The following is a 19,261-nucleotide window of genomic DNA, read 5'->3' as shown; positions in this document are numbered from 1 at the left end:
CGGACGAGGTGCGGCTCCTGCCAAGGTTTCTTGTTTACATTCAACATCACAAACTATTCTTCCAAAAAGGATTCGCGGAGAGAAAATGGCACTTGAAGAGCAGCAGTTTGGGAAAGCACTCCTGAATAGAAAACCTGTCAATGTACACCTCCTTCGGGCACTTTGGTACACCACATAACACATGTTTCTCTCTGCTGGTTGGCTCAGATTGGAGAGGATGTTGTGTAGTTTGTGGTGAGGTGTTCTGTTGCTTCTGTTGCATTTTCTCCCACTGGTTTGACATTCAAGATCGCTCAATTATGTATGAACGGCAAGCAATATCCTTTACCATCAGGCCCCAATGTAACATATTTCATTTTCAAGGGCTGCAGAGCACAATCAGACCCTCTGTGTAATTACGACTTATTAAAAATGATTCCAAATTATCAGTGGATCTGTGGGCTGGTGTCTGGGTCCAAACTGAGAGCTGTTGCACTGTATTACTGGCAGAATACCTTCCCATGGGTTGATGGTCTGTCAACCAAGAGCCATGTCGTGGCTCTCAGATCACTGAACATTGAACACTACAAATTAATAAAAGGAAAATGACAACCATTACTGAACTTGTATACGTGCTATATTGTGTGAGTGTGTGCAGTATGGGCCTATTGGAGTCAGATGTTTTTGTACTCCAGAAATTAGTGGCTTTTGGGAATAAACATTATTGGAAAGTCGCCCTTGCTGACTTGTTGCAATACACTTTAAGCACTTTCGTGACTAGTTTTTGCTCCCTATACACAGTCTCATAATGAGAAAACACGGTTCAGCAGAGAAAAGACATCTCAAACAGCATGTTTACCCTTCACACAACATGGAGGAATTAAAAATGGATGAGCGCCCCATCCATTATTTCAACCTCCAAATGGCAAAATCTGTATAAAGCTCTGAGTATCCGTCTGGGTGAAAATAAATAAATCAAATATGCACTTCAGCGTTTCCTGCCCTTTTTCAGCATAGGATATGGTGTCGTGTTTGTGGAGGGCGCATCCTGCTCTTGAAAACATGATGAGCTTTCTAAACATATATAAATAAATCAGGAGTTTTCAATTAGGTTTCACATCTTTTCTGTTAATTCAAATGATTTTGTCACTTTTCTGGGGCAGTGCATATAATATTTAGATTGCTCTCGTACTTTTCTCGGCCCTATTCTCCCAGTTGAATTTTCCCTATCTGAAGTATTCTAATTTGCGAACATAGTGGTGTCAGAAGTGATTTTGCAGTAAAGTCACTAATTATATGTAACATCAAGGCAATGTGGAAAAAACGTTAAAAATTTAGCATCACAAGACAAATGGAAAAATGCGTGCTGAAACAAGGAAAAGAAGCACTACATTCACAGTTTTTCAATTAATAATACATGTTTTTCCTGGCTTCACGAGGACTCGCCCAGAGTGACTTAAGTGTCCAAACCCACTCTCATCTTTATCTGGGAAAAGAGTGTTAGCGACTTTTCACAACAGCAGTCCTCTTTGCACTAAATCATCTATAAAAAAACATTTGTTTACTGTGTGGTACATTGTTCTGTGGGCTGACAGATTCTATGTACAGACTTGCAAAAACAATGGGAGGAAAAAAGAGAACAGTGAGTTAATGAAGATCATAACTTATAGAAATAAAACCTATTTCAACATATCAGAATGTTAATCAGCTATATGAGTATGAGTCTTTACAATGGTCTGAGACTGGAAACTGAAAAGTTCAAATCTTTTCACACTCCTGTTGGGAGGAATGGCAGCTCCGGCCAATTCATTTATGTGTGAATGAAGTGTTATTTAAATTGCTTGGACCGTTTTCTGTAAATTGTCTTTGCAACAGGCCCTTGGCAAAGTTGTTATTGACAATATGAACTGGTTCTTAATTACCCCACCTGGTTACAACAAGATTGAATAAAAGTATTAGAGCCTGTGGTTCGCTGTGGCTCCCCAGCCCATCAGCAAATGGCTGCCATGTGTACCGTATAGAGGTGCTAAGGAGGTTGATAAACTGTTGGTACATCAAGCTGACAGCAGCTAACATGACCTGCCCTCTGAACTCTGTTAACCCAAAGTGACACAGTGGGTCACACTTGGACCGACAAACAACTTTGCTTCGTTTTGACGGTATTTTTCATGGCTCCCTTTACACAGTAATTATATTCTAAATCATTATGTGTTGTAAAGTCTATTGACCCCTTGTAAACTTATATTTACCAAGCTGGAACAGTTAATGAAATATTCTTTTAATTAGCACTCCTCTTAAGGGTGGAAGATCTAAAGGGCTCCCTGTTTTGTTTTGGCTTTGTGGTTGACTGAAGGGTGCAGATCCACTGTTCTAAGATAAAACACTAATATCTTAATTAAGACGTGCCGTTTAACTGTTTGCAGGCAAAGTCAACGCCATTTTCTGAACCTCTGCGCCAGAGGCAACACCTGCAGTATAGGAATATTCACCATGCTATGAATCAATAAAACAATATCATAATTTCTCCTTTTGTTGTTTTGTTTTTTTTAGGGCCGGGTCGTTTTTCAAGCTTGACTGATTGAAAGTGGTCTGGCTACTCAAGGTAACAACTGGAGGGGGGGTTTCTTTGCTTCTTGTATAATGCAGTCTTTGGCAGGCTCTCTCATTGTATTAGATACATTAGGACGGAAATGTGCACTAACTTAAAAATGCTCATGTGAAAAAACATGGAATGTATTAAATTAATGGTCTCTTTTGCCTCAGGGCAGTAATGAAAAGGGACCCCCAATGAGTTCATTTTTCACGGCTTTGGTTATGCATTCAACACTCTAATTGAATTTCAATGTAAGTTTTACAAAGTCTTTATTACAGTGACTCTTGATGTAAATTACATGTGATCTATCGTGGGACTTTCACCCATTAAGTAATTTAATTGTGACATGCACTTTCTACGCACCTCATGCTTTTATGCCTATTCCTCCTCATCCAAATTGTCAGTTTCTTCTATTATCGGCACTGTTTATGTGGATTGAGCAAAGTAGTCTGCATATACTCTAGGCAACATTCATGAGAACAGCTCCTTAAAAGGAGTAATTACTTGTCTCCCCCACGCTAGGAAAGGGGACAGCGCCCGACAGCTAAAGTATACTGGAGTATACACAAGTCACAAGAATTTGCAAGATGTTCACAGATGACTGCACAAAGCGCATTTTCTCTGGGAAAAGTAGATTATTAGATTTATCCTGTGAACAGGAAAAATACAACACATGCCACAAGTAGAATTCATTAATATCTCCAAATTTCTGCATAACAAGGTTGATTTTCTTTCACCCAAAACTATTCAGTGGCTGCTGTTACATGTGAATTATTTTTGAAAGGCGTGTTAGAACACCTCTTATAAAAACACCACGTAACTGTTGTGTCTGGAAAAATGTGCAGGCATGTGTGTGTCATACTGTATATCCAACAGAATTTGACTCAAAATCCAATTTGAGGATTTGCACAAAAAAAGAGATACTACTATTTAATGTTTTCTTTGTTATCTTGTTTGTGTCTTGTGTCTCACACAATGTGAACTGTCTGAAATGCAACCTGGCAGTCAGTCTTCTCTGTCTCCATCTAGTGTTTCTGCCTGAACGCACTTTTCAGCACTCACACATTCACAGCATAAATAGAGAAAACCGTCACAACCCTCTTCTCTCACCATTAGGCTACTTTATGAGCACAATGTCTGAAAACGCTAAAGGTGGAACTGTGAACTCTGTCATTGTCAGTAGCGGTGAGTTGCTGCTGCTAAACTTGAATAGAACTGACTGTGTGTGCACACGTGTGAATGTGCATGAGTGCGCTGCAACACTGAAGTTGAATTGACCAGATCATTAGAAGGGGGAAGAGGCTTGACCTGATATTTCCTCTGTTGTTTGGTCAGGAAAGGGACGTTATTGTAAAAGGGGCTGTAAAGATAAATAACCTTGCCGTTTCCATGGCAAAGGCACAAACACTGACTGCTGAGGACAAAAGAGCAGAAGACAATAAATCCAACACTGTCAATTTTGTTTAGTTTTCAGAGTGTTTTTGAGGGAAATATGGTTTCAAAACAAGAGGCCGTGACCATTTTTCCACGGAGAAAGGGAAATCAGATCAGTTTTTTCTCCTTTTTCTGAGCAGGCCACAGTTTCATCTTGTATATTATTTTCCAGGCCACGCCATCCTGATTAGTAATAGGAATATCTGATACCATATTTTGCCTTTGGGTCAGGAAACTCCTTCTACAGCTGTATACATGTTTTTATAGCCTTTGAAAGAGAGGGCATTGTCTTTAAATTCCTAAGAATGGTTTGTCCGACCTTCGAAATTAAGTGGAAAACCATCCCCAGCAGTTTTTTCACAGGCTAAACAATCATGGGTAAACATGCACCTTTGTCTGGTTCACAGGGTCAGATAGAGTTCACTCCACTGGAACAAATCCTGGCTCAAACTTACCATCATCAACTTTTATTATAATTCCTAAAGACATAAAAGTGTAGGCTTACATTTGGATTTGTACTTGAACATAAAAACGGAACAGGCTCATTTCAGGACGTTCCTCAAAAACACTGACAACCTCAAAAGCTTCAGGTTGAGTTGTTTGACTCAGTTGTCTTCTTCATCACCATTTATCTCAGCCACCAAACCAGATCAGGTCAAACCCAATCTAGGATGTAAAACCTCCATCATTACCCTCTCCGTCCCTCTAGCACCGAGTCATCTTCTCATCCCGAGAACAGAGGAGCGGCCTTATCGCTCTAATACAAGAGCAAACACAGGAGTCTTTACAGCATGTCGTCTCACGGCGAGATTACTGCCCTTTGAGAAGCCCTAAGACACAACCAATCCTGAGTAGTATTTTATCTTGACAGTTTGCAGCGCTTTGTTTGCCTTTTCTGTGAAGCCCGGGGATAAAACAGCAGCCTCGGCGAGCTGTGTCTGATTAAGATCTAATTGTTAACATTCACTGTGCCTTATTATCAGCCTGTTGTTGCCATGCACGCAGCAGGTAAAGGCCTTTTTAGTGCTGGCAAAGTGTTATGAGAGACTCTTGCCTTACCACACTTGTGTGATGCTCAAGTACTAGTTAGCGCTAAGGTGGCAGGAGAGGAGCCCCCAGCTCGTCGACATCAACAACAACAACAACATCAACAAACAGGAATTGATGGCGAGTGTTTATTATCTGGTTTAATTGCTCATCATCTGGAGGATCTGACAGTTGCGGTTAATGAGAGAGGGAGAGGAGGCACGCACTGTTGGCAGCGAGCTTCATAGTGTAAGACGTGTGTGTGTGTGTGTGTGTGTGTGTGTGTGTGTGTGTGTGTATAGGAGGCTGGTGGGAGGAGAAGAGGGTAGACCACATTCCAGCTCGACAGACGCAACAGAGGCACACCAAACGCCAAATCGTTTGTTTATCAAATTATCAAAACAGTCCCTAAATCAGGAATTTCAAGGTCCCCTCAAGCATCTTGTTAACCTGTGTGCCATTAGCACACATTACTCTACACCATACACACACCCGGAAACATGTGGACACACACACGCACACCAGGCTGTGTACAGTAATCAGATGCCGAGCATAGACAGGATATCGCTGAAATCGAGCCCTTTCCTCAATTTTTCATCTGGGCTGCAGGCCTGGCCCGGCTCCAGCAGGGACCTCCCTGACATTGTGCAGTGTCACGCACACATGCAGCCATGGCTTGACAAAGGAAGCGTCAAGACCAATATAGGCCCTCAGGCAAGTGCTATTCCTCTTCCCCCTTCACATGGTGCTCTGATCACTTTCAAGCATTGGTAATTAGCACATAGACCACAGAGAGGGTCTAGCGGACAGAGCGATGCTCCCTACAGGAGAACTTGACTGGGAATAAAGGGAGCAAACAAACATGTGGAGAAGATGGAGGAAATTGCACATTTGCAGATGATATCGCCCCTCCATGCAGTGCTATCAGATACCAAATACACAGACACACACACATAAACACACATATAAACACACACCACCGCAACCACCATCACAGACTCTTTGTCCCATTCATAAATTTCTCTCGTTGAGAAACATGGGCATCTCTTAAACAGGGCATACCCGCCCCTTTTGCTACTATTCCAGCTCAGCAGGCCCACATGGGAACAATTAGGGGCATACACAAGTTTGGCGAAGGTCCGTAGCAACCAGCCGCATCTGTTTTTATTTACCTTTTGCACTCGTGCTGGATAATGTCATGAGCACATCTGCTACTGTGCAACGTAACCGTGGTTACATGCGTGGTTGACCCATGATTTCGTAATTACCCGCCGAGCGAGATGAAGAGGCCCAGCAAACCACTCAAAGCCCCACATACCCTTCCTCCCCCTCTTCCTCCCTCCGTCTCTGCAGTGGCATGAAATCCCGTCTACCTCTCCAAAACATGCGAGGCCCCGGTGCTGAGAGCTGCAGGCCGAAGAGCACAGAGTGCTGAGTGATATTTAACGACCAAAAAGTGTGTGTCACAGTGATTTTGACTTCATTTTGATGTCATTAAATGGCCTTTACAAATGTCAGTTAATGGCTCTCAAGTTATACCATCTATGGTAACACTTTACTGTACAATGACCTTATTACAGTGTAATATCCTGTTTATTAACCTATGGAAAAGTAAGTAAACTACAATATAACTGTGTAGGTACTTGGTGAATATCTCCCTAATACATAATGTACTTACAGCAGCATAACAACACTGTTTTAATAGTAATTTAAACACCATTCAAGACTTTGAATGGTGTGTTACACCATTGTAAGTACATTATATTATTGTGTACTTACAGTACTTTTCCACAGGTTAGTACACAGGTAAATACACTGGAATAAGGCCACTGTAAAGTGTTACCTGTCAGACAACACTGTATCTGTGCCTTATTAACTGTTGTTCTTGTTATGTTGTTATGTTGTCTGTGTATGTAACTGATGTCCTGTTGTTCACTGCTGCCTTCTTGGCCAGGTCTCTTTCGTAAAAGAGATTTCTTTTTCATCTCAATGAGATATTACCTGCTTAATTAAAGATTAAATAAATAAATACAAATTAATGACAAATACTTTGTGTTTGCAGTTTCATGGTGGTTTATGAGAATTCAAAGATCTTCTACAGATCCGTGTAGATCAGCTCAGTGGGATTTAAATGAGAGAGAAGCAGATCTGTATCTTACACAGGAACTTGTAGGCTTGGCAGAATGTTCCTAGTTTAAAAAAATGATGACACCCAAGTACAACCGGTCATGTAAGCAGGCTCAGATTAGACACAGGTGGCAGATTTAATTGTATGGCAGCATGAAAGATGGCTCCGCGTTGTTTCAGAGCCCTTGAAGGCGCACCAGTCTGAATGAAACAAACAAAACCGGTTTTCACCCTTTTCTAACATCTTGTGGTGGTTTGAAATGGTGGAATTTCACGTTATGAGGCATCTTCACACAACAAATTGAAAGCAGCCAATCAAGACCGGACTTGTTTATAATAATGATGAGTGATTATGAGCAATAACAATGAAGACCATATATGGATGACTTCACAGAAGCGGGTGTGGGGGTTGGGTGCCACCATGCTTAGCATCTCCCAGATGTGCAAACCATATGCTGCGACTGAAATTAAAACAAAAAAGAAACACTGAAACATGAAAGGGATTTTTAACTTTGTAAAGACAGTTAACAGTCTATACAGATAGAGTAATGGCCGAGAGAGGCCACATGAAAGAACGAGGGATGTTGCTGTACTTTTTGCACCACTTATTCCATTTCCTGCTCATAAGTTCACTGAGCAGATGGGGACCAAAGGCACAAGGAAATTTAGATTTTCTGCCCCACAGCCCATTGTATATGATGCATTTAACTGCGTAACACTGCACTGTTATCATTTACAGAGCCTTTGGTGCATACCAAGAGGTCACAATAACAAAGGTGAAAAAGAAAACAAGAGTGTCACTGCATCTTATCTTTTCTTAAGTAATTTTAGCTGAGAGAATTTGGTTCACCAGTGTGACTGTGTATAGAATGAATTCATGGTAGTAATAGTTACACCAACAAATGATAAAGCTGGAAAAGATAACTGCCAAATTAAAGTGAACTACACTACATTATTGGTTATTGATGAGTGATAAGCCTTTGCTCATGCACAGCTCAATTACAGACAAAAAGCAACTGAGATTGAAAATAAATCCACTGCAAAAAATATTAAAAACTGGTTCATTTGGAGTGTGTGAAGTGCAAAACCTCTTAATATTTCTAGAAAGGCAGCTGTCCCATCTTGAGAATTTACAGAAAACACAGTCAACAGCGCCCTCTCCTGTTCACAAAGTGTACTGCAGCTGTGCTCCATAAAACAATGCTGAAATCATGCTTAGATTCAGAAAACTGATTTAGTTTCTTTAAAAAAAGAAGTAACATGTTTGTGCAGCTGGTTTCAATTTGCTGAAAAGAACAATTTCACCCTGACAAATACAAAACTTATTGCAAGTGTGAGATTCGGTGTGGAGAGGACATTCAGCGTCATTCAAAAGCAATCCTTTATTATGAGTTTCAATAACACAAGGCTTTTCAGGGAGCTGGCACCAGCCTTAACAACTGCAGGGCCTTCTTTACATCAGCCTGTTGTGCAGGTTGGATGGAGACATGTTTATTAAACGCATGGCTTGTCTGTGTCTGGATATTGTCCACCCTGAGGCGATGGCTGGCAGAGAGTCCTGGCTGTATTTCTGCTTGTGTAATCAACCTTCACAGCAGTGACTGACCACCGCATCACCTTTCACGACTGCAAACAGACATGCAGCACGCAGCACCGATGAGATCTTAAAAAAGACGTGAATGAAACAGTTGAAGCTCGTGTGGTCACATCATAGAAATAGCATTTGAGGTGTAGTTTCGCTTCAAAACTACCTTTTCCATATAAAGAGATAACTGAGAAAGTATTTAGTTAGTCACTTCTACTGACTCTATCACAAGGCTTTTGTAGATGTTGCTGAATTTAGCAAACTGAGGCCTTCACCACTGTGACGTGTGGATTTATATGATCTGTAACTATATTTGACTGGTGAAAGGGTGACAGAGGTATGCCTGGTTTGCTTGGCTTCTTGAGTCATTTCCAACAAATGGTCTGATTGTGTTTCCATCGGATGTTACGGATATTTGTCAGCTGACAAATCACAATGCAGGTCGTTTCTTTGGATCTTAAAATAGGTTGTTTTCTGCTAGAGTGGATACTTTGGATAAAGCTGTTTGAGTTGTGGCAGTTGTTCACATATTTTCCATTATAAGAACAGCTTCTTGGAATTATTGTTTGTCAGATTTCTGCTCCTCAGAAACCCACTTGTACCTTCTCAGCTTTTGCTGTTGTTCTTCAGATTTCTACATGTTGTGTTGAATTTTTAGCATCCATTTGTTCAGTAGCAACTATTGTGAGGAAAGACGCTGCTGACGGCTCAGTTGTAGCTGATGACCCAGGGAATTCTAGCTGTACTGAACTACTTACAGTGGTTGCATCTTGAAAATCTAAAGATTCTGTTTCAGTTGTGTTGATAGTGGTGGTGCCATTGACAAACTCTGTAGATACATTTCCACTTTGACTGTTTGACATCTCATTAATGTGGAAATTAAAACCGCTGGCCTCTGACTCTATGTAAGGTGAATTGGTGGTGGAAAAGTCTGCACTTGTCTCCTCAAATGGAGTTGCCTTGTCTGGTTTCACTGCAGGGATGGTGGAGGAGTCAGAGGGTCGTTCTGTAGTTAAAGACTCCAGTTTTAGGGTGTGTGTGGGAGGGGCAGGCGCTGTGGTGGAGGCACAGGGAGGAGGTGTGATGTGTGGCACAGCTGGCCAGGCTGCAAGATTTAAACAAACATGAAACAAATTAAGATCCAAAAGCTATATTTATGATGTTATATTTTCAATTTTATATGTATTTCCAGTTGAAAGAGTAACATTAAAGGGTCAGGTCAGTCATTTTAAATAGTTTTACAAAGGTTCTCCAACCATTAAATTAACAATAGTGACAGAATCCATCTCGCAACACCATTCCTCTGCAATGCTCTAGTTATATAACAGTAACTCTCTGGTAGCTTCTCTGCAGTAACTCCATAAACACCTCCCTTGGTAATATTCCACCAACTTAGCCTGCTAGTCAACACAAAGATTGTAAAAAATGGTCATGTCCCTAAAATCCACAAAAGCAGTGTACTGTATGTTAACAACCGTGTTCACTTTTACATCACATTGACTATGTGGAAATTGTAATAACAACTAGCCCTAATGTCACAACCAGTAAGATTGCAAGATATCAGGTAGAAGTCAAATAGAAATTAGTCACATAAGTGGTGACATAAGGTTGATATCTGATAGGATTTAAAAACAATGCTGTTTAAAATGCAACTGGTAAAGTTTAAAGAGTAACTAGTAAACCTCTATTTGTGACTAGCAAAAAAACTGGATTAGTTAGGCCTACTACACTAAAAGCCTTTAAGTGGCTAGTAGTCAAAATGACATGCGATAATTAATCACCCATTTAGTTTTACTGTTCTCATCAGGCAACGCACTTACCTGTGCATGGCAGTGTGTTCTCCATGGTCCAGTGCATCTTGTGATTTGTCTCTTTGAAGGTGAGCACAACATCTACTCTGTAGAACGGCTGCCAAAGTTGTAGATTGTCTGTACAGGACTGTAAAAGAAGCTTGGTTTAGAAATGTGTAGACTGTAATGAATCCTTATGAGAAAATGTTAAACGAAATACTTAAATTTCAACAAATGCTCCAAACTAGTCCAACTGCATTACACAAAATGTACCATGTCATGTTATCTGTGGTTTGGAAATATGAGCTTTTTGGATTTATGACTCATCGTTTGTATCATTATGACAATTTGAGAGAGCAGCACCAACCTTGGTCTGGAGGATTTCTGCTGTAGGAATAATCAGCTGCACAAATTCACCTGTCTCATGCACAGTGAATGTATCTGTCTGGTTCACTGACACACTACTGACTGTCAGTGTCTCAGTCTCTTGGCTGCCTCTCTTTGTCAAACCCATGCGTCGTTTGAAAATGTGCAGCACGGTCTCCTCTGCTGTGGACTGGGTCACTGAAATTTAGATCAGGGATAAAATGTGTTTCTGGGAAAGGCATGGCAAAGCCACAACTCATGATGCAACACAATGGCAAGGGAAAGTGTAATTAACTTTAAATACTGGTTCTCTCTTTGCCACCCACCATTTGGACACGTAGCTTCCATACTATATGCATATTGGCCACTGACCAGCTTCAAGGCTAAAAATTCCCCTTCTTTTTCCATTACCTGTGAACCAAAACATGTTGAATCAAAGATAATTCAGAGTGGATTTCAGTTGTAATGTTGCCAATGGCCACTAGGTGGCAGGATGCTGCTTCGGGTTTCTTACTTGCACAGGACTCAGGATCTCCCTCCTCCTCCCTTGGACTGTTAAGTCTGGTCCGTTCATGTCAATGTTGACCTGGATCAGACTGGCATCCTCCAGAGCCACAATAAGGTTCCCCCTCAGAGACAGTGACCAGTGCAACTGTAATGCATATACAAACATGCAAACACACAAACTCAGAGAGACAGACAAGATCTCTCTCTTTCTCTTTCTCACCCATCCACAAACACATGTGTGCCCATTTATGATGTTTCATTTACTTCTGGGTAATTCAATGTAGGATAGATTTCAGTGATTACCTCATTATTCCAGCTGTCATGGGGAACCTGTCTGGTCACCTGCAGACATGTTATGACCAAAAAAGTTGCTATTTCTTTATGCAAGACAAAGCTTATCACAATAACAAAGCAATCCAAAATACTTGACAAAAGAAAGAACACTTGAGACAGAATAATGACAAATGAAAATAGTTAATCTCTATTCAATTAATTCCAGATTACCTGAATATACTCTGGGTCACACTGGATGTGTTCTCTGTTGGGTAGAATAGAAACCACTGGACACTTCATCATGAAACTGTGAGGTCTGCCTCCAAATCGATTTATCCTCTTCACCAAATTCAAGATAAGGAAATTGTAGCCATGCTAAACAATCAGAGCAGAGTTACAACCAGGCCCAGCTGCAAAGGTCATTTCAGAGAAAAGATTCAATATATTCTATATCCCAAAGAGTGACATACTGTACCTGTTGCCGGACAAAACATCCAGTGTAACTGACTCTGAAAATATAGTTCTTGTCAGTGTCTTTGTGTAGTGAGAATCCACAAGCAGACAGCTGGAGGTTAAGATGATCCAGGGACGCAAGGTTGGCTTGTGAAAATAAAAAGGGATTCAGAGGCAATAGATTTTTTTTTTATATCATATCATAAATTCTGATTGTGTCAGGAACAATTACCTCGAATCTGTAAAGCCCCTGACAGCCAGAGTCCCAAACCTTCAATCCTCACACTGTGGATCCACATCTCCATATATTCTGAGAAGCATGACACGTCTCCTTCTGAAAAGACAAACATTTTCTCAAACACAGTGTGGAGGCACCATTGATAGTTGTAGACATGATAGAATAGAAGGGTTACCTGTTAGTTTTACTGGTGGGTTATCCATCCAGTCTCTATTCTGAATGCAAATCACAGTTCCCCTGATGACACACTGTAAAACACTGGAGAAAAGAAGGTCGAATTGAGCTTATATATTTTAAAGATGGTGAATAGTTTAACTCACTTGTAGTACAGCATTATGCTACTCACCAAGTCACAAGCAAGATGTCAAATCTGATCTGATCCATGCCAGTTCCACTGAAGAAAACGTCAATGGGCGGTCTGACCATAGCCTATTTATAGCCTAGGTAAGGGGACTGGTGTCACTGGGAAAGTAAAAAAAACAAAAAAAAAACAGCTGTGTTTGCTTTGAAATGTGAAAAGCAAGTGACAAAAAGAAAAGGCAGGGAGGGATCAGAGTGGATCCAGCATGTGTGAAAAAGAAGTGTTTAAGCAATTGTATTCAAAGCTAAATCAGCTTGAAAAGCTTTTTGTTATTAAAGAATGTGTGATAGTGATATTGATATTTGACTGATATTTGATGGATTATTGATATATAGTGATTGCAGTCTCACTTTATATTTTTGTGAATGGGACTGGTCACAATTATTTTTATATATTTGGACAAAAATTCACTCTACCACTGTAAGACAGGCTATATGACATAAGTCTTCAAATGCAATTGTGGATTCTTGCTTTCCGCTCAACTATTCTATTTTTCATTGTATGTTTTCATAGAATATGCCTATTCAATAATATAGCTTACACAAATTGCAGCCACGTTATCGGGGGAAAAAGGTTAAAATCAACATATATCACCGTCTGTTTTACAGATCACACAGGGCACCATATTGTTTAATAAAACATTATTTTCTTGAATATATTTTATTTCTCAATGCGCACCTTTTGTTTGGGCTTTTAGGGTGAATCTATATGGAGGGGTACATCATGGTACTGTAACCATGCTCACTGCAAGTTCTGAAACGCAAAATAAATTTTAAATTGAACCACATGGCTTACAAAGGCTTACTTTACCAAGCCAACTCACTATTGGTGATATAAGGTGCAATTATTGGCTAAATGTATTGATTATATTTATTCGCATCCCCATAGAAAATAATAGTGTGCCCTCCCAACTCGATGATGTCATCTCTACAAGATGAGCAGCCATTTTGTTAGCTAGCTTGAGGCTAGAAAGATTAGCCAGCGCGTACAGCAGAAAATACTGCAATTTTCTCGAAATTCGGGTTTTGGTTTCACCGAGTAAATTGATTGGTTTCTGTTGTCGTTTACGTGCGATACTTGACCATACCGTCATACATGCGAAGAGGAATCGTGTATTTGTTGACAAAAACACGGAGCACGAAACTGGACTGTCCATTCATTTTTGCAAGCGTGTCTGTGGTTGCTAGCTTGCTAGCTAGCTAACTTGTCCAGGGCAGGCGCGCGCTGTCAGCGGTGAAGAAAACACGCAACGTTCATGGCCGCCAGCTATCAGATTTTTGAAAGAGTTTTGTAGTGAACGTTAGCTTTCTCGCGGTTTTCTATCATTTTGTCCGCACACAAATCCACATTTGTTTTGACTGCGTTTGCGCCATAGTTAGTTCAACCAGCTAGCAAAAGTTAACTTGAAAGGCCATTGCATTCAGTCAAGCAACTGTCGTCCCTACAAACCAGCGTGCATCAGTCTACTTGTTACTAACTCTATCTGGATCGAGGCTTGGCCATTCAGAGACCATGTCGGAGTTGTACATTCGGGTGGCTGAGGATGAAAGCGAAGAGCCGATGGAGATCCCTTCAGAGGACGATGGCACTGTTTTGCTGTCAACAGTAGCAGCCCAGTTTCCTGGGGCTTGCGGCCTGCGGTACAGGAACCCCGAATCCCAGTGCATGCGGGGTGTCCGACTGGTCGAAGGGGTCCTGCATGCACCGGAGAGCGACTGGGGAAACCTGGTGTACGTCGTCAATTACCCCAAAGGTGAGACTGGGTTTAGTATGACCGACTGAGGTTTAGCATGTAGCTTGATTGTTGTGTGCCACCATCACCAAGGGTCAAACTTTGACCCTTTGCCTCATTTAAAGTAGAGTGCTGTTTACACTTACACGGGCTCTTTACTCATGCAAGGTGTATCCTTTCATTACAGACAACAAAAGGAAGATGGATGAAATGGATGCTGCCTCAGCTGTAAAAGTCAAACGGGGCTTTCAGAAGACATCAGATCTCATTGTCCTCGGCCTGCCATGGAAAACATCAGAGCAGGACCTGAAAGATTACTTCAGTACCTTTGGGGAAGTCATCATGGTGCAGGTAAAAACATCTGATCTGACTTCTTATATGTATTTTTAGTCAACGTTACTGGGTAATTAAAGAGAGTAATTAATCTCTCACCCACTTTCTCCATTCTCTCCAGGTCAAGAGAGATGCAAAGACTGGAAACTCCAAAGGGTTTGGGTTTGTCCGGTTCACTGATTACGAGACGCAAACCAAAGTGATTTCGCAGAGACACATGATCGATGGAAGATGGTGCGATTGCAAACTTCCCAACTCAAAGGTATTTTTGGGCACCCTTTCTCTGAGGCTGGGTGTGGACAAAGACCTCATGGTGCCATTTGTTTCTGATACTATGGGTTTCAGTTCAGTACACTGTCGATAGTATATTGGAGCTGCATGATGGCTGCCGGTGTCTGAGGACTGCTGCCAGTCCTCAGACACCGTTGGGCAAAAGTCGAACATGCAAAAAAGCAAACTGAAACTGTGTGATGCGGCTATAACTCCATTTAAATATATTGATAACATACGCGTTATATAACTGACATTTGCAAACAATTAATGGACACATTACAAAACAATTGTTTATTATCTCAGCCAACAAAGTTGGAAGGAGGTTGTATTTTCACCTTTCTGTTTGATATATTTGACTGACATTTTTTGGACAGATAGCCCCTGGCCCAAGGATCAGTTGATAAGATTTTGGTGGTGTCTTTTTTTTTTTTATGATTTTTTGTTTTTTAGTCTTAACTATTATGCTGTGTTCGTCTACTAGTGGGAAAATCCAACATCCGGGACTTTTAAAGTTGGCTGCTAAACAGCATTGCATTCACCTGCTATTTTGTCAGAAAATTAGATCCGGAAGACAAGTGATAAACAAACATAGATTGCAGCTTTGTAAGTTGCAATCTGTTTGTTTATCGCTTGTCTTCCGGATCTAATTTTCTGACTAAATAGATCCGGAAGACAAGCAATAAACAAACATAGATTGCAGCTTTGTAAGTTGGAGATTTGTTCAGAATTGGCTGGAGTTTGCCCTCTAGTAATCTTTGAATTCTGATAACTTTATCAAAAATATGAAAGCTGCAAAATGATTACTACATTGACACTGTAGCAAGTAATAAAGGTGAAAAATATTTGCCCTAATTTTACAACTTTAATGTAACGTGTGCTATTGGGCTCTGGAAAATCTATTTTGAATAAGGTAAAATTAAATGTTTTTTTGTTTCACAAGGTATTTAACATCGATTAAATACATCATGGCATGCTATGCCTCTTCGTCCTCTCAGGCAGGTCCAGATGAACCCATGCGCAGCCGGAAAATCTTTGTTGGCCGCTGTACGGAGGACATGACCACCGATGAGCTGAGGCAGTTCTTCATGCAGTATGGCGAAGTCACTGATGTCTTCATCCCCAAACCCTTCCGGGCGTTTGCTTTCGTCACGTTTGCTGATGACCAGGTAAGATTCTCTATAAAAATCAGAGTTTGAGTGTCAGTTGAGAACATAATGATGGCTGTGGTGATCATCTCTTCCTCACGTCTTTCCACAGGTCGCCCAGGCCCTGTGTGGAGAGGATCTGATCATCAAGGGCGTCAGCGTCCACATCTCCAACGCTGAGCCTAAACACAATAATAGTAGGCAAATGATGGATCGAGGGCGGTTTGGGGCTGGTGGGTTCGGTCAGGGTTATGGCAATAGTCGCGGCGGGCTAGGGAGCAATAGCAGTGGGGTTAACTTTGGGGCTCTTGGTCTTAACCCAGCAATGATGGCTGCTGCCCAGGCAGCGCTGCAAAGCAGTTGGGGCATGATGGGCATGCTGGCTAACCAGCAGGGTCAGACCACCACAGCAGGCACAGCCACTACAACCCGAGACCAGACCTATAGCTCTACCAGCACCAGTTACAGCAGCCCCAGCTCAGCTAGCCTCGGTTGGGCTGCAGGCACTAACTCGGCCTCCAGCAGTGGCTTCAGCTCCGGCTTTGGCACCTCTATGGAGTCTAAGTCTTCTAGTTGGGGAATGTAGAGAGCTTTGAGTTGGTCTTTTTGTTGCTATTAGGCTAATCTGGTAAGTATACCTAGGGGGGAAAACTAGTCATATCTCATGTCCCTGTTATTTAAAAATATATTGCCTTTCATTTTGTTGAAGAGAAAATTTATACATATATGTGACTAATTATGTAGCCAAGCATTGAATGGGTGAAGTGTTAATTTTGTTAGTGGGAACTGCCACACTACCTTTTTTTTTGTTTTTGAGAAAATGTTACTTTGAGATATGACTGTGCATGCAAGGTATATATTTCTGAAACATGCACGAGTATCTCCAGAGCCCCCCGCAGCCAGTTGTGAAATGGGCTTGATATAGTTTAACCTCTGTATGCAGTTGATTGTATCTTTTTTTTGTTTGTTTTGTTTGACGTTTTATGGAACCGCCTTCATGAAAATCTCTTCTACAGTTCACCAACTCTTTTCCAATTTCCCGGGAGGAAGCGCCTCATGGGCCGCAATGTTCGACAGCTCTCAGTATCAATTCCCTTCTTCCCATGTGTAAATGCTTTGCCATCAAAGAACACAGCTTCACTCTGCATATACTGTGTTAGACGGTGGGTGTTGTCTTTTTCCTCTCCCCTTTTTCATGGATATAGAAATCTTGTCTGCTCTTATCGCTTTTGAGATCAATGAGTGGGATTGGTGTTGGACAGAGTGAGAGACTGAGAGTGAGCGAACGGGAGAGCGCAAAATGAAAGAACGCAAGTGTGAAAAGGACTGTTTGTGCAAAAAATTTTTAAAGAGCCAAATGCCTGCGAGAGTTGAGAAGAACCTGTGGCTTTGTGCGAGTGTGAGAGGAAGAAGCAAGTACGAGTGTGTTCCTAATGACCATCACAAGGACATTTATTGCATCTCGAGATCCCTAAGGTCTCTCCTTTCACTAATTATTTTCTATCAAGCTTAAATCTTTAAACAAAAAAAAACACCGTGAAATGTTAAACGCTATGAGTATTTGTATTCTCTCGTAGCTTTTTCTTGCTGTCTGATTTGATGTGAATGCTGTGTATGGTGTGTGCTTTATTTTCTCCTTGTTACCACCCTTTTCTGTGTGAAAATGTGACATGGTGCCGGTGAAGTCTGTGTGGGAAAAACACTGGGGGCAGCTTGAAAGTGTGTGTAAGGTTGCAAGTGAGCTCAGTGTGACCTCAGAGGTTGAAGTGGCGAGTGTTTGACATGTCCCCACTGAAAGTTTGTGTTTGAAGTGGTTATGAATGCATTTTCTATGTTTTGTGAATCAAAGGGAAGTCTCCAAATAAAACTGAATTTGACTAGGTATAATTCCTTCTTGACAGCGACTTATTTTTGACTTTTACATTAATTAATTGAACTGCCAACGCTTTAATTCGCATGTATAGGGACCTTGGACACGGCCAGCCCAGGTTTTCGTCCGAATCCAGATTGGAGTCAATTTTGGAGAAGCTGAAGACTGGAGTGTGGTGCATTGTTGGGTGGGCCAGCACAAGCCAGCAATGGATATGCTGCACGAATGCCTTAATCCTGAAAAGGATCCTCTTCACCTTACTAGCAAGAACCCTTGGACCACCCCATATTGAAATTTAGAGCGGACCGTACCTAATTGGGCTGAGGTATTTGTTGATACCTTCAAATGAACAAAAGTAGGACCAAAGTCACACCTGCAGTTCTAGACACTTGCAGTTTGGCAGTGATCATGCTTTTCTGTCTGTTCCCCTAAACTGTTGTTGAACACCAGACCTGGCGATAATATCAAAGATTCATTTGTGTCGGTAAATGCTTTGTCCTAATAACAGCCACTGATAACTGTAACTGTTACTGGTATAATTTTAAGTTCAACATTTTTCTAAGTAGGTTTTCTTTTCATGTGGTCATTATGTACAATTTTAATCGAGCAGGACGTGATTTTTTTGTTTTTTTTGTTTGTTTAAACCATGATTGTAAAGTGGTTGGAATGTGTAAGAGTTAAGTAAATTTTGCAGGGACTTTAAAAAAAAAATGTTGATTGAACATGCCAGCAGGAATTCACACTTTGTGTATTGATATGGAATTATTTTTAGTCCAACAAGAGTGTAAAATAAAAGTTTGAATTTTTAATCACCTGTGGTTCTCTCTATGTAGATAAGGTGTAGTGTGATAGCATTGTGCTTAATCTCGGTGCTGTTTCAGTTTTCTCTGGAGGTTTCTCATTCCCTGCTTGGTGCAAGGAACAGGTTACAAAATGTTGCAGGTGTAGTTTGCTGTTCAGCCTTCTGGTTGTGCTGATGTACTACTTTGTCATATCTGTTGGAACAGAAGACTCCTAAATTATACCTTTGTTACACCTGATTTTATCATTGTAATCCATCTATTAATGTCATAACCTTGTTTCTGATGGGGGAGGTTTTGCTTTTGCTCATTATAGTCTACATGAAACTTCCCAGTATGGACATTTACCCTTTCTAGACCTTTTAAATATAGGACT

The 19,261-nt window shown here is 41.0% G+C and overlaps 1 protein-coding gene across 3 annotated transcripts; it reads left to right on the top strand.

Moving 5' to 3' along the window:
• The first annotated feature begins 13,700 nt into the window (after positions 1 to 13,700).
• On the top strand, positions 13,701 to 18,894 carry tardbpa (TAR DNA binding protein a). Of its 3 annotated transcripts, none has more exons than XR_011695205.1 (7): positions 13,701 to 14,485; positions 14,652 to 14,815; positions 14,919 to 15,059; positions 16,066 to 16,236; positions 16,328 to 16,412; positions 17,232 to 17,378; positions 18,180 to 18,894. XR_011695205.1 is itself a non-coding variant. In XM_071520146.1 (5 exons), exons 1-5 carry the CDS (start codon positions 14,245 to 14,247, stop codon positions 16,799 to 16,801), a joined length of 1,191 nt encoding a protein of 396 aa, XP_071376247.1. In that variant the 5' UTR covers positions 13,701 to 14,244; the 3' UTR covers positions 16,802 to 18,170. The 3 variants fall into 3 exon arrangements, 1 of the variants encoding a protein (XP_071376247.1); XR_011695204.1 differs by having other exon boundaries at positions 16,328 to 16,448; XM_071520146.1 differs by lacking the exon at positions 18,180 to 18,894 and having other exon boundaries at positions 16,328 to 18,170.
• The last annotated feature ends 367 nt before the right edge of the window (positions 18,895 to 19,261 follow it).

Source organism: Centroberyx affinis, unplaced genomic scaffold (genome assembly GCF_046629955.1).
Source record: "Centroberyx affinis isolate AG114_WGS23_722 - 3 ecotype Tasmania unplaced genomic scaffold, CSIRO-AGI_Caff_v1 ptg000772l_1, whole genome shotgun sequence".
Lineage (NCBI taxonomy): Eukaryota > Metazoa > Chordata > Actinopteri > Beryciformes > Berycidae > Centroberyx > Centroberyx affinis.
This window is presented reverse-complemented; position numbering and strand designations above follow the sequence as displayed.

Excerpts from the sequence above, each read along its gene's own strand:
- tardbpa (XM_071520146.1), top strand. The coding sequence starts at position 14,245 with ATGTCGGAGTTGTACATTCGGGTGGCTGAGGATGAAAGCGAAGAGCCG. Across the intron at positions 14,486-14,651 it reads CGTCGTCAATTACCCCAAAG|ACAACAAAAGGAAGATGGAT; the intron begins GTGAGACTGGGT and ends CTTTCATTACAG. Across the intron at positions 15,060-16,065 it reads GCAAACTTCCCAACTCAAAG|GCAGGTCCAGATGAACCCAT; the intron begins GTATTTTTGGGC and ends TCGTCCTCTCAG.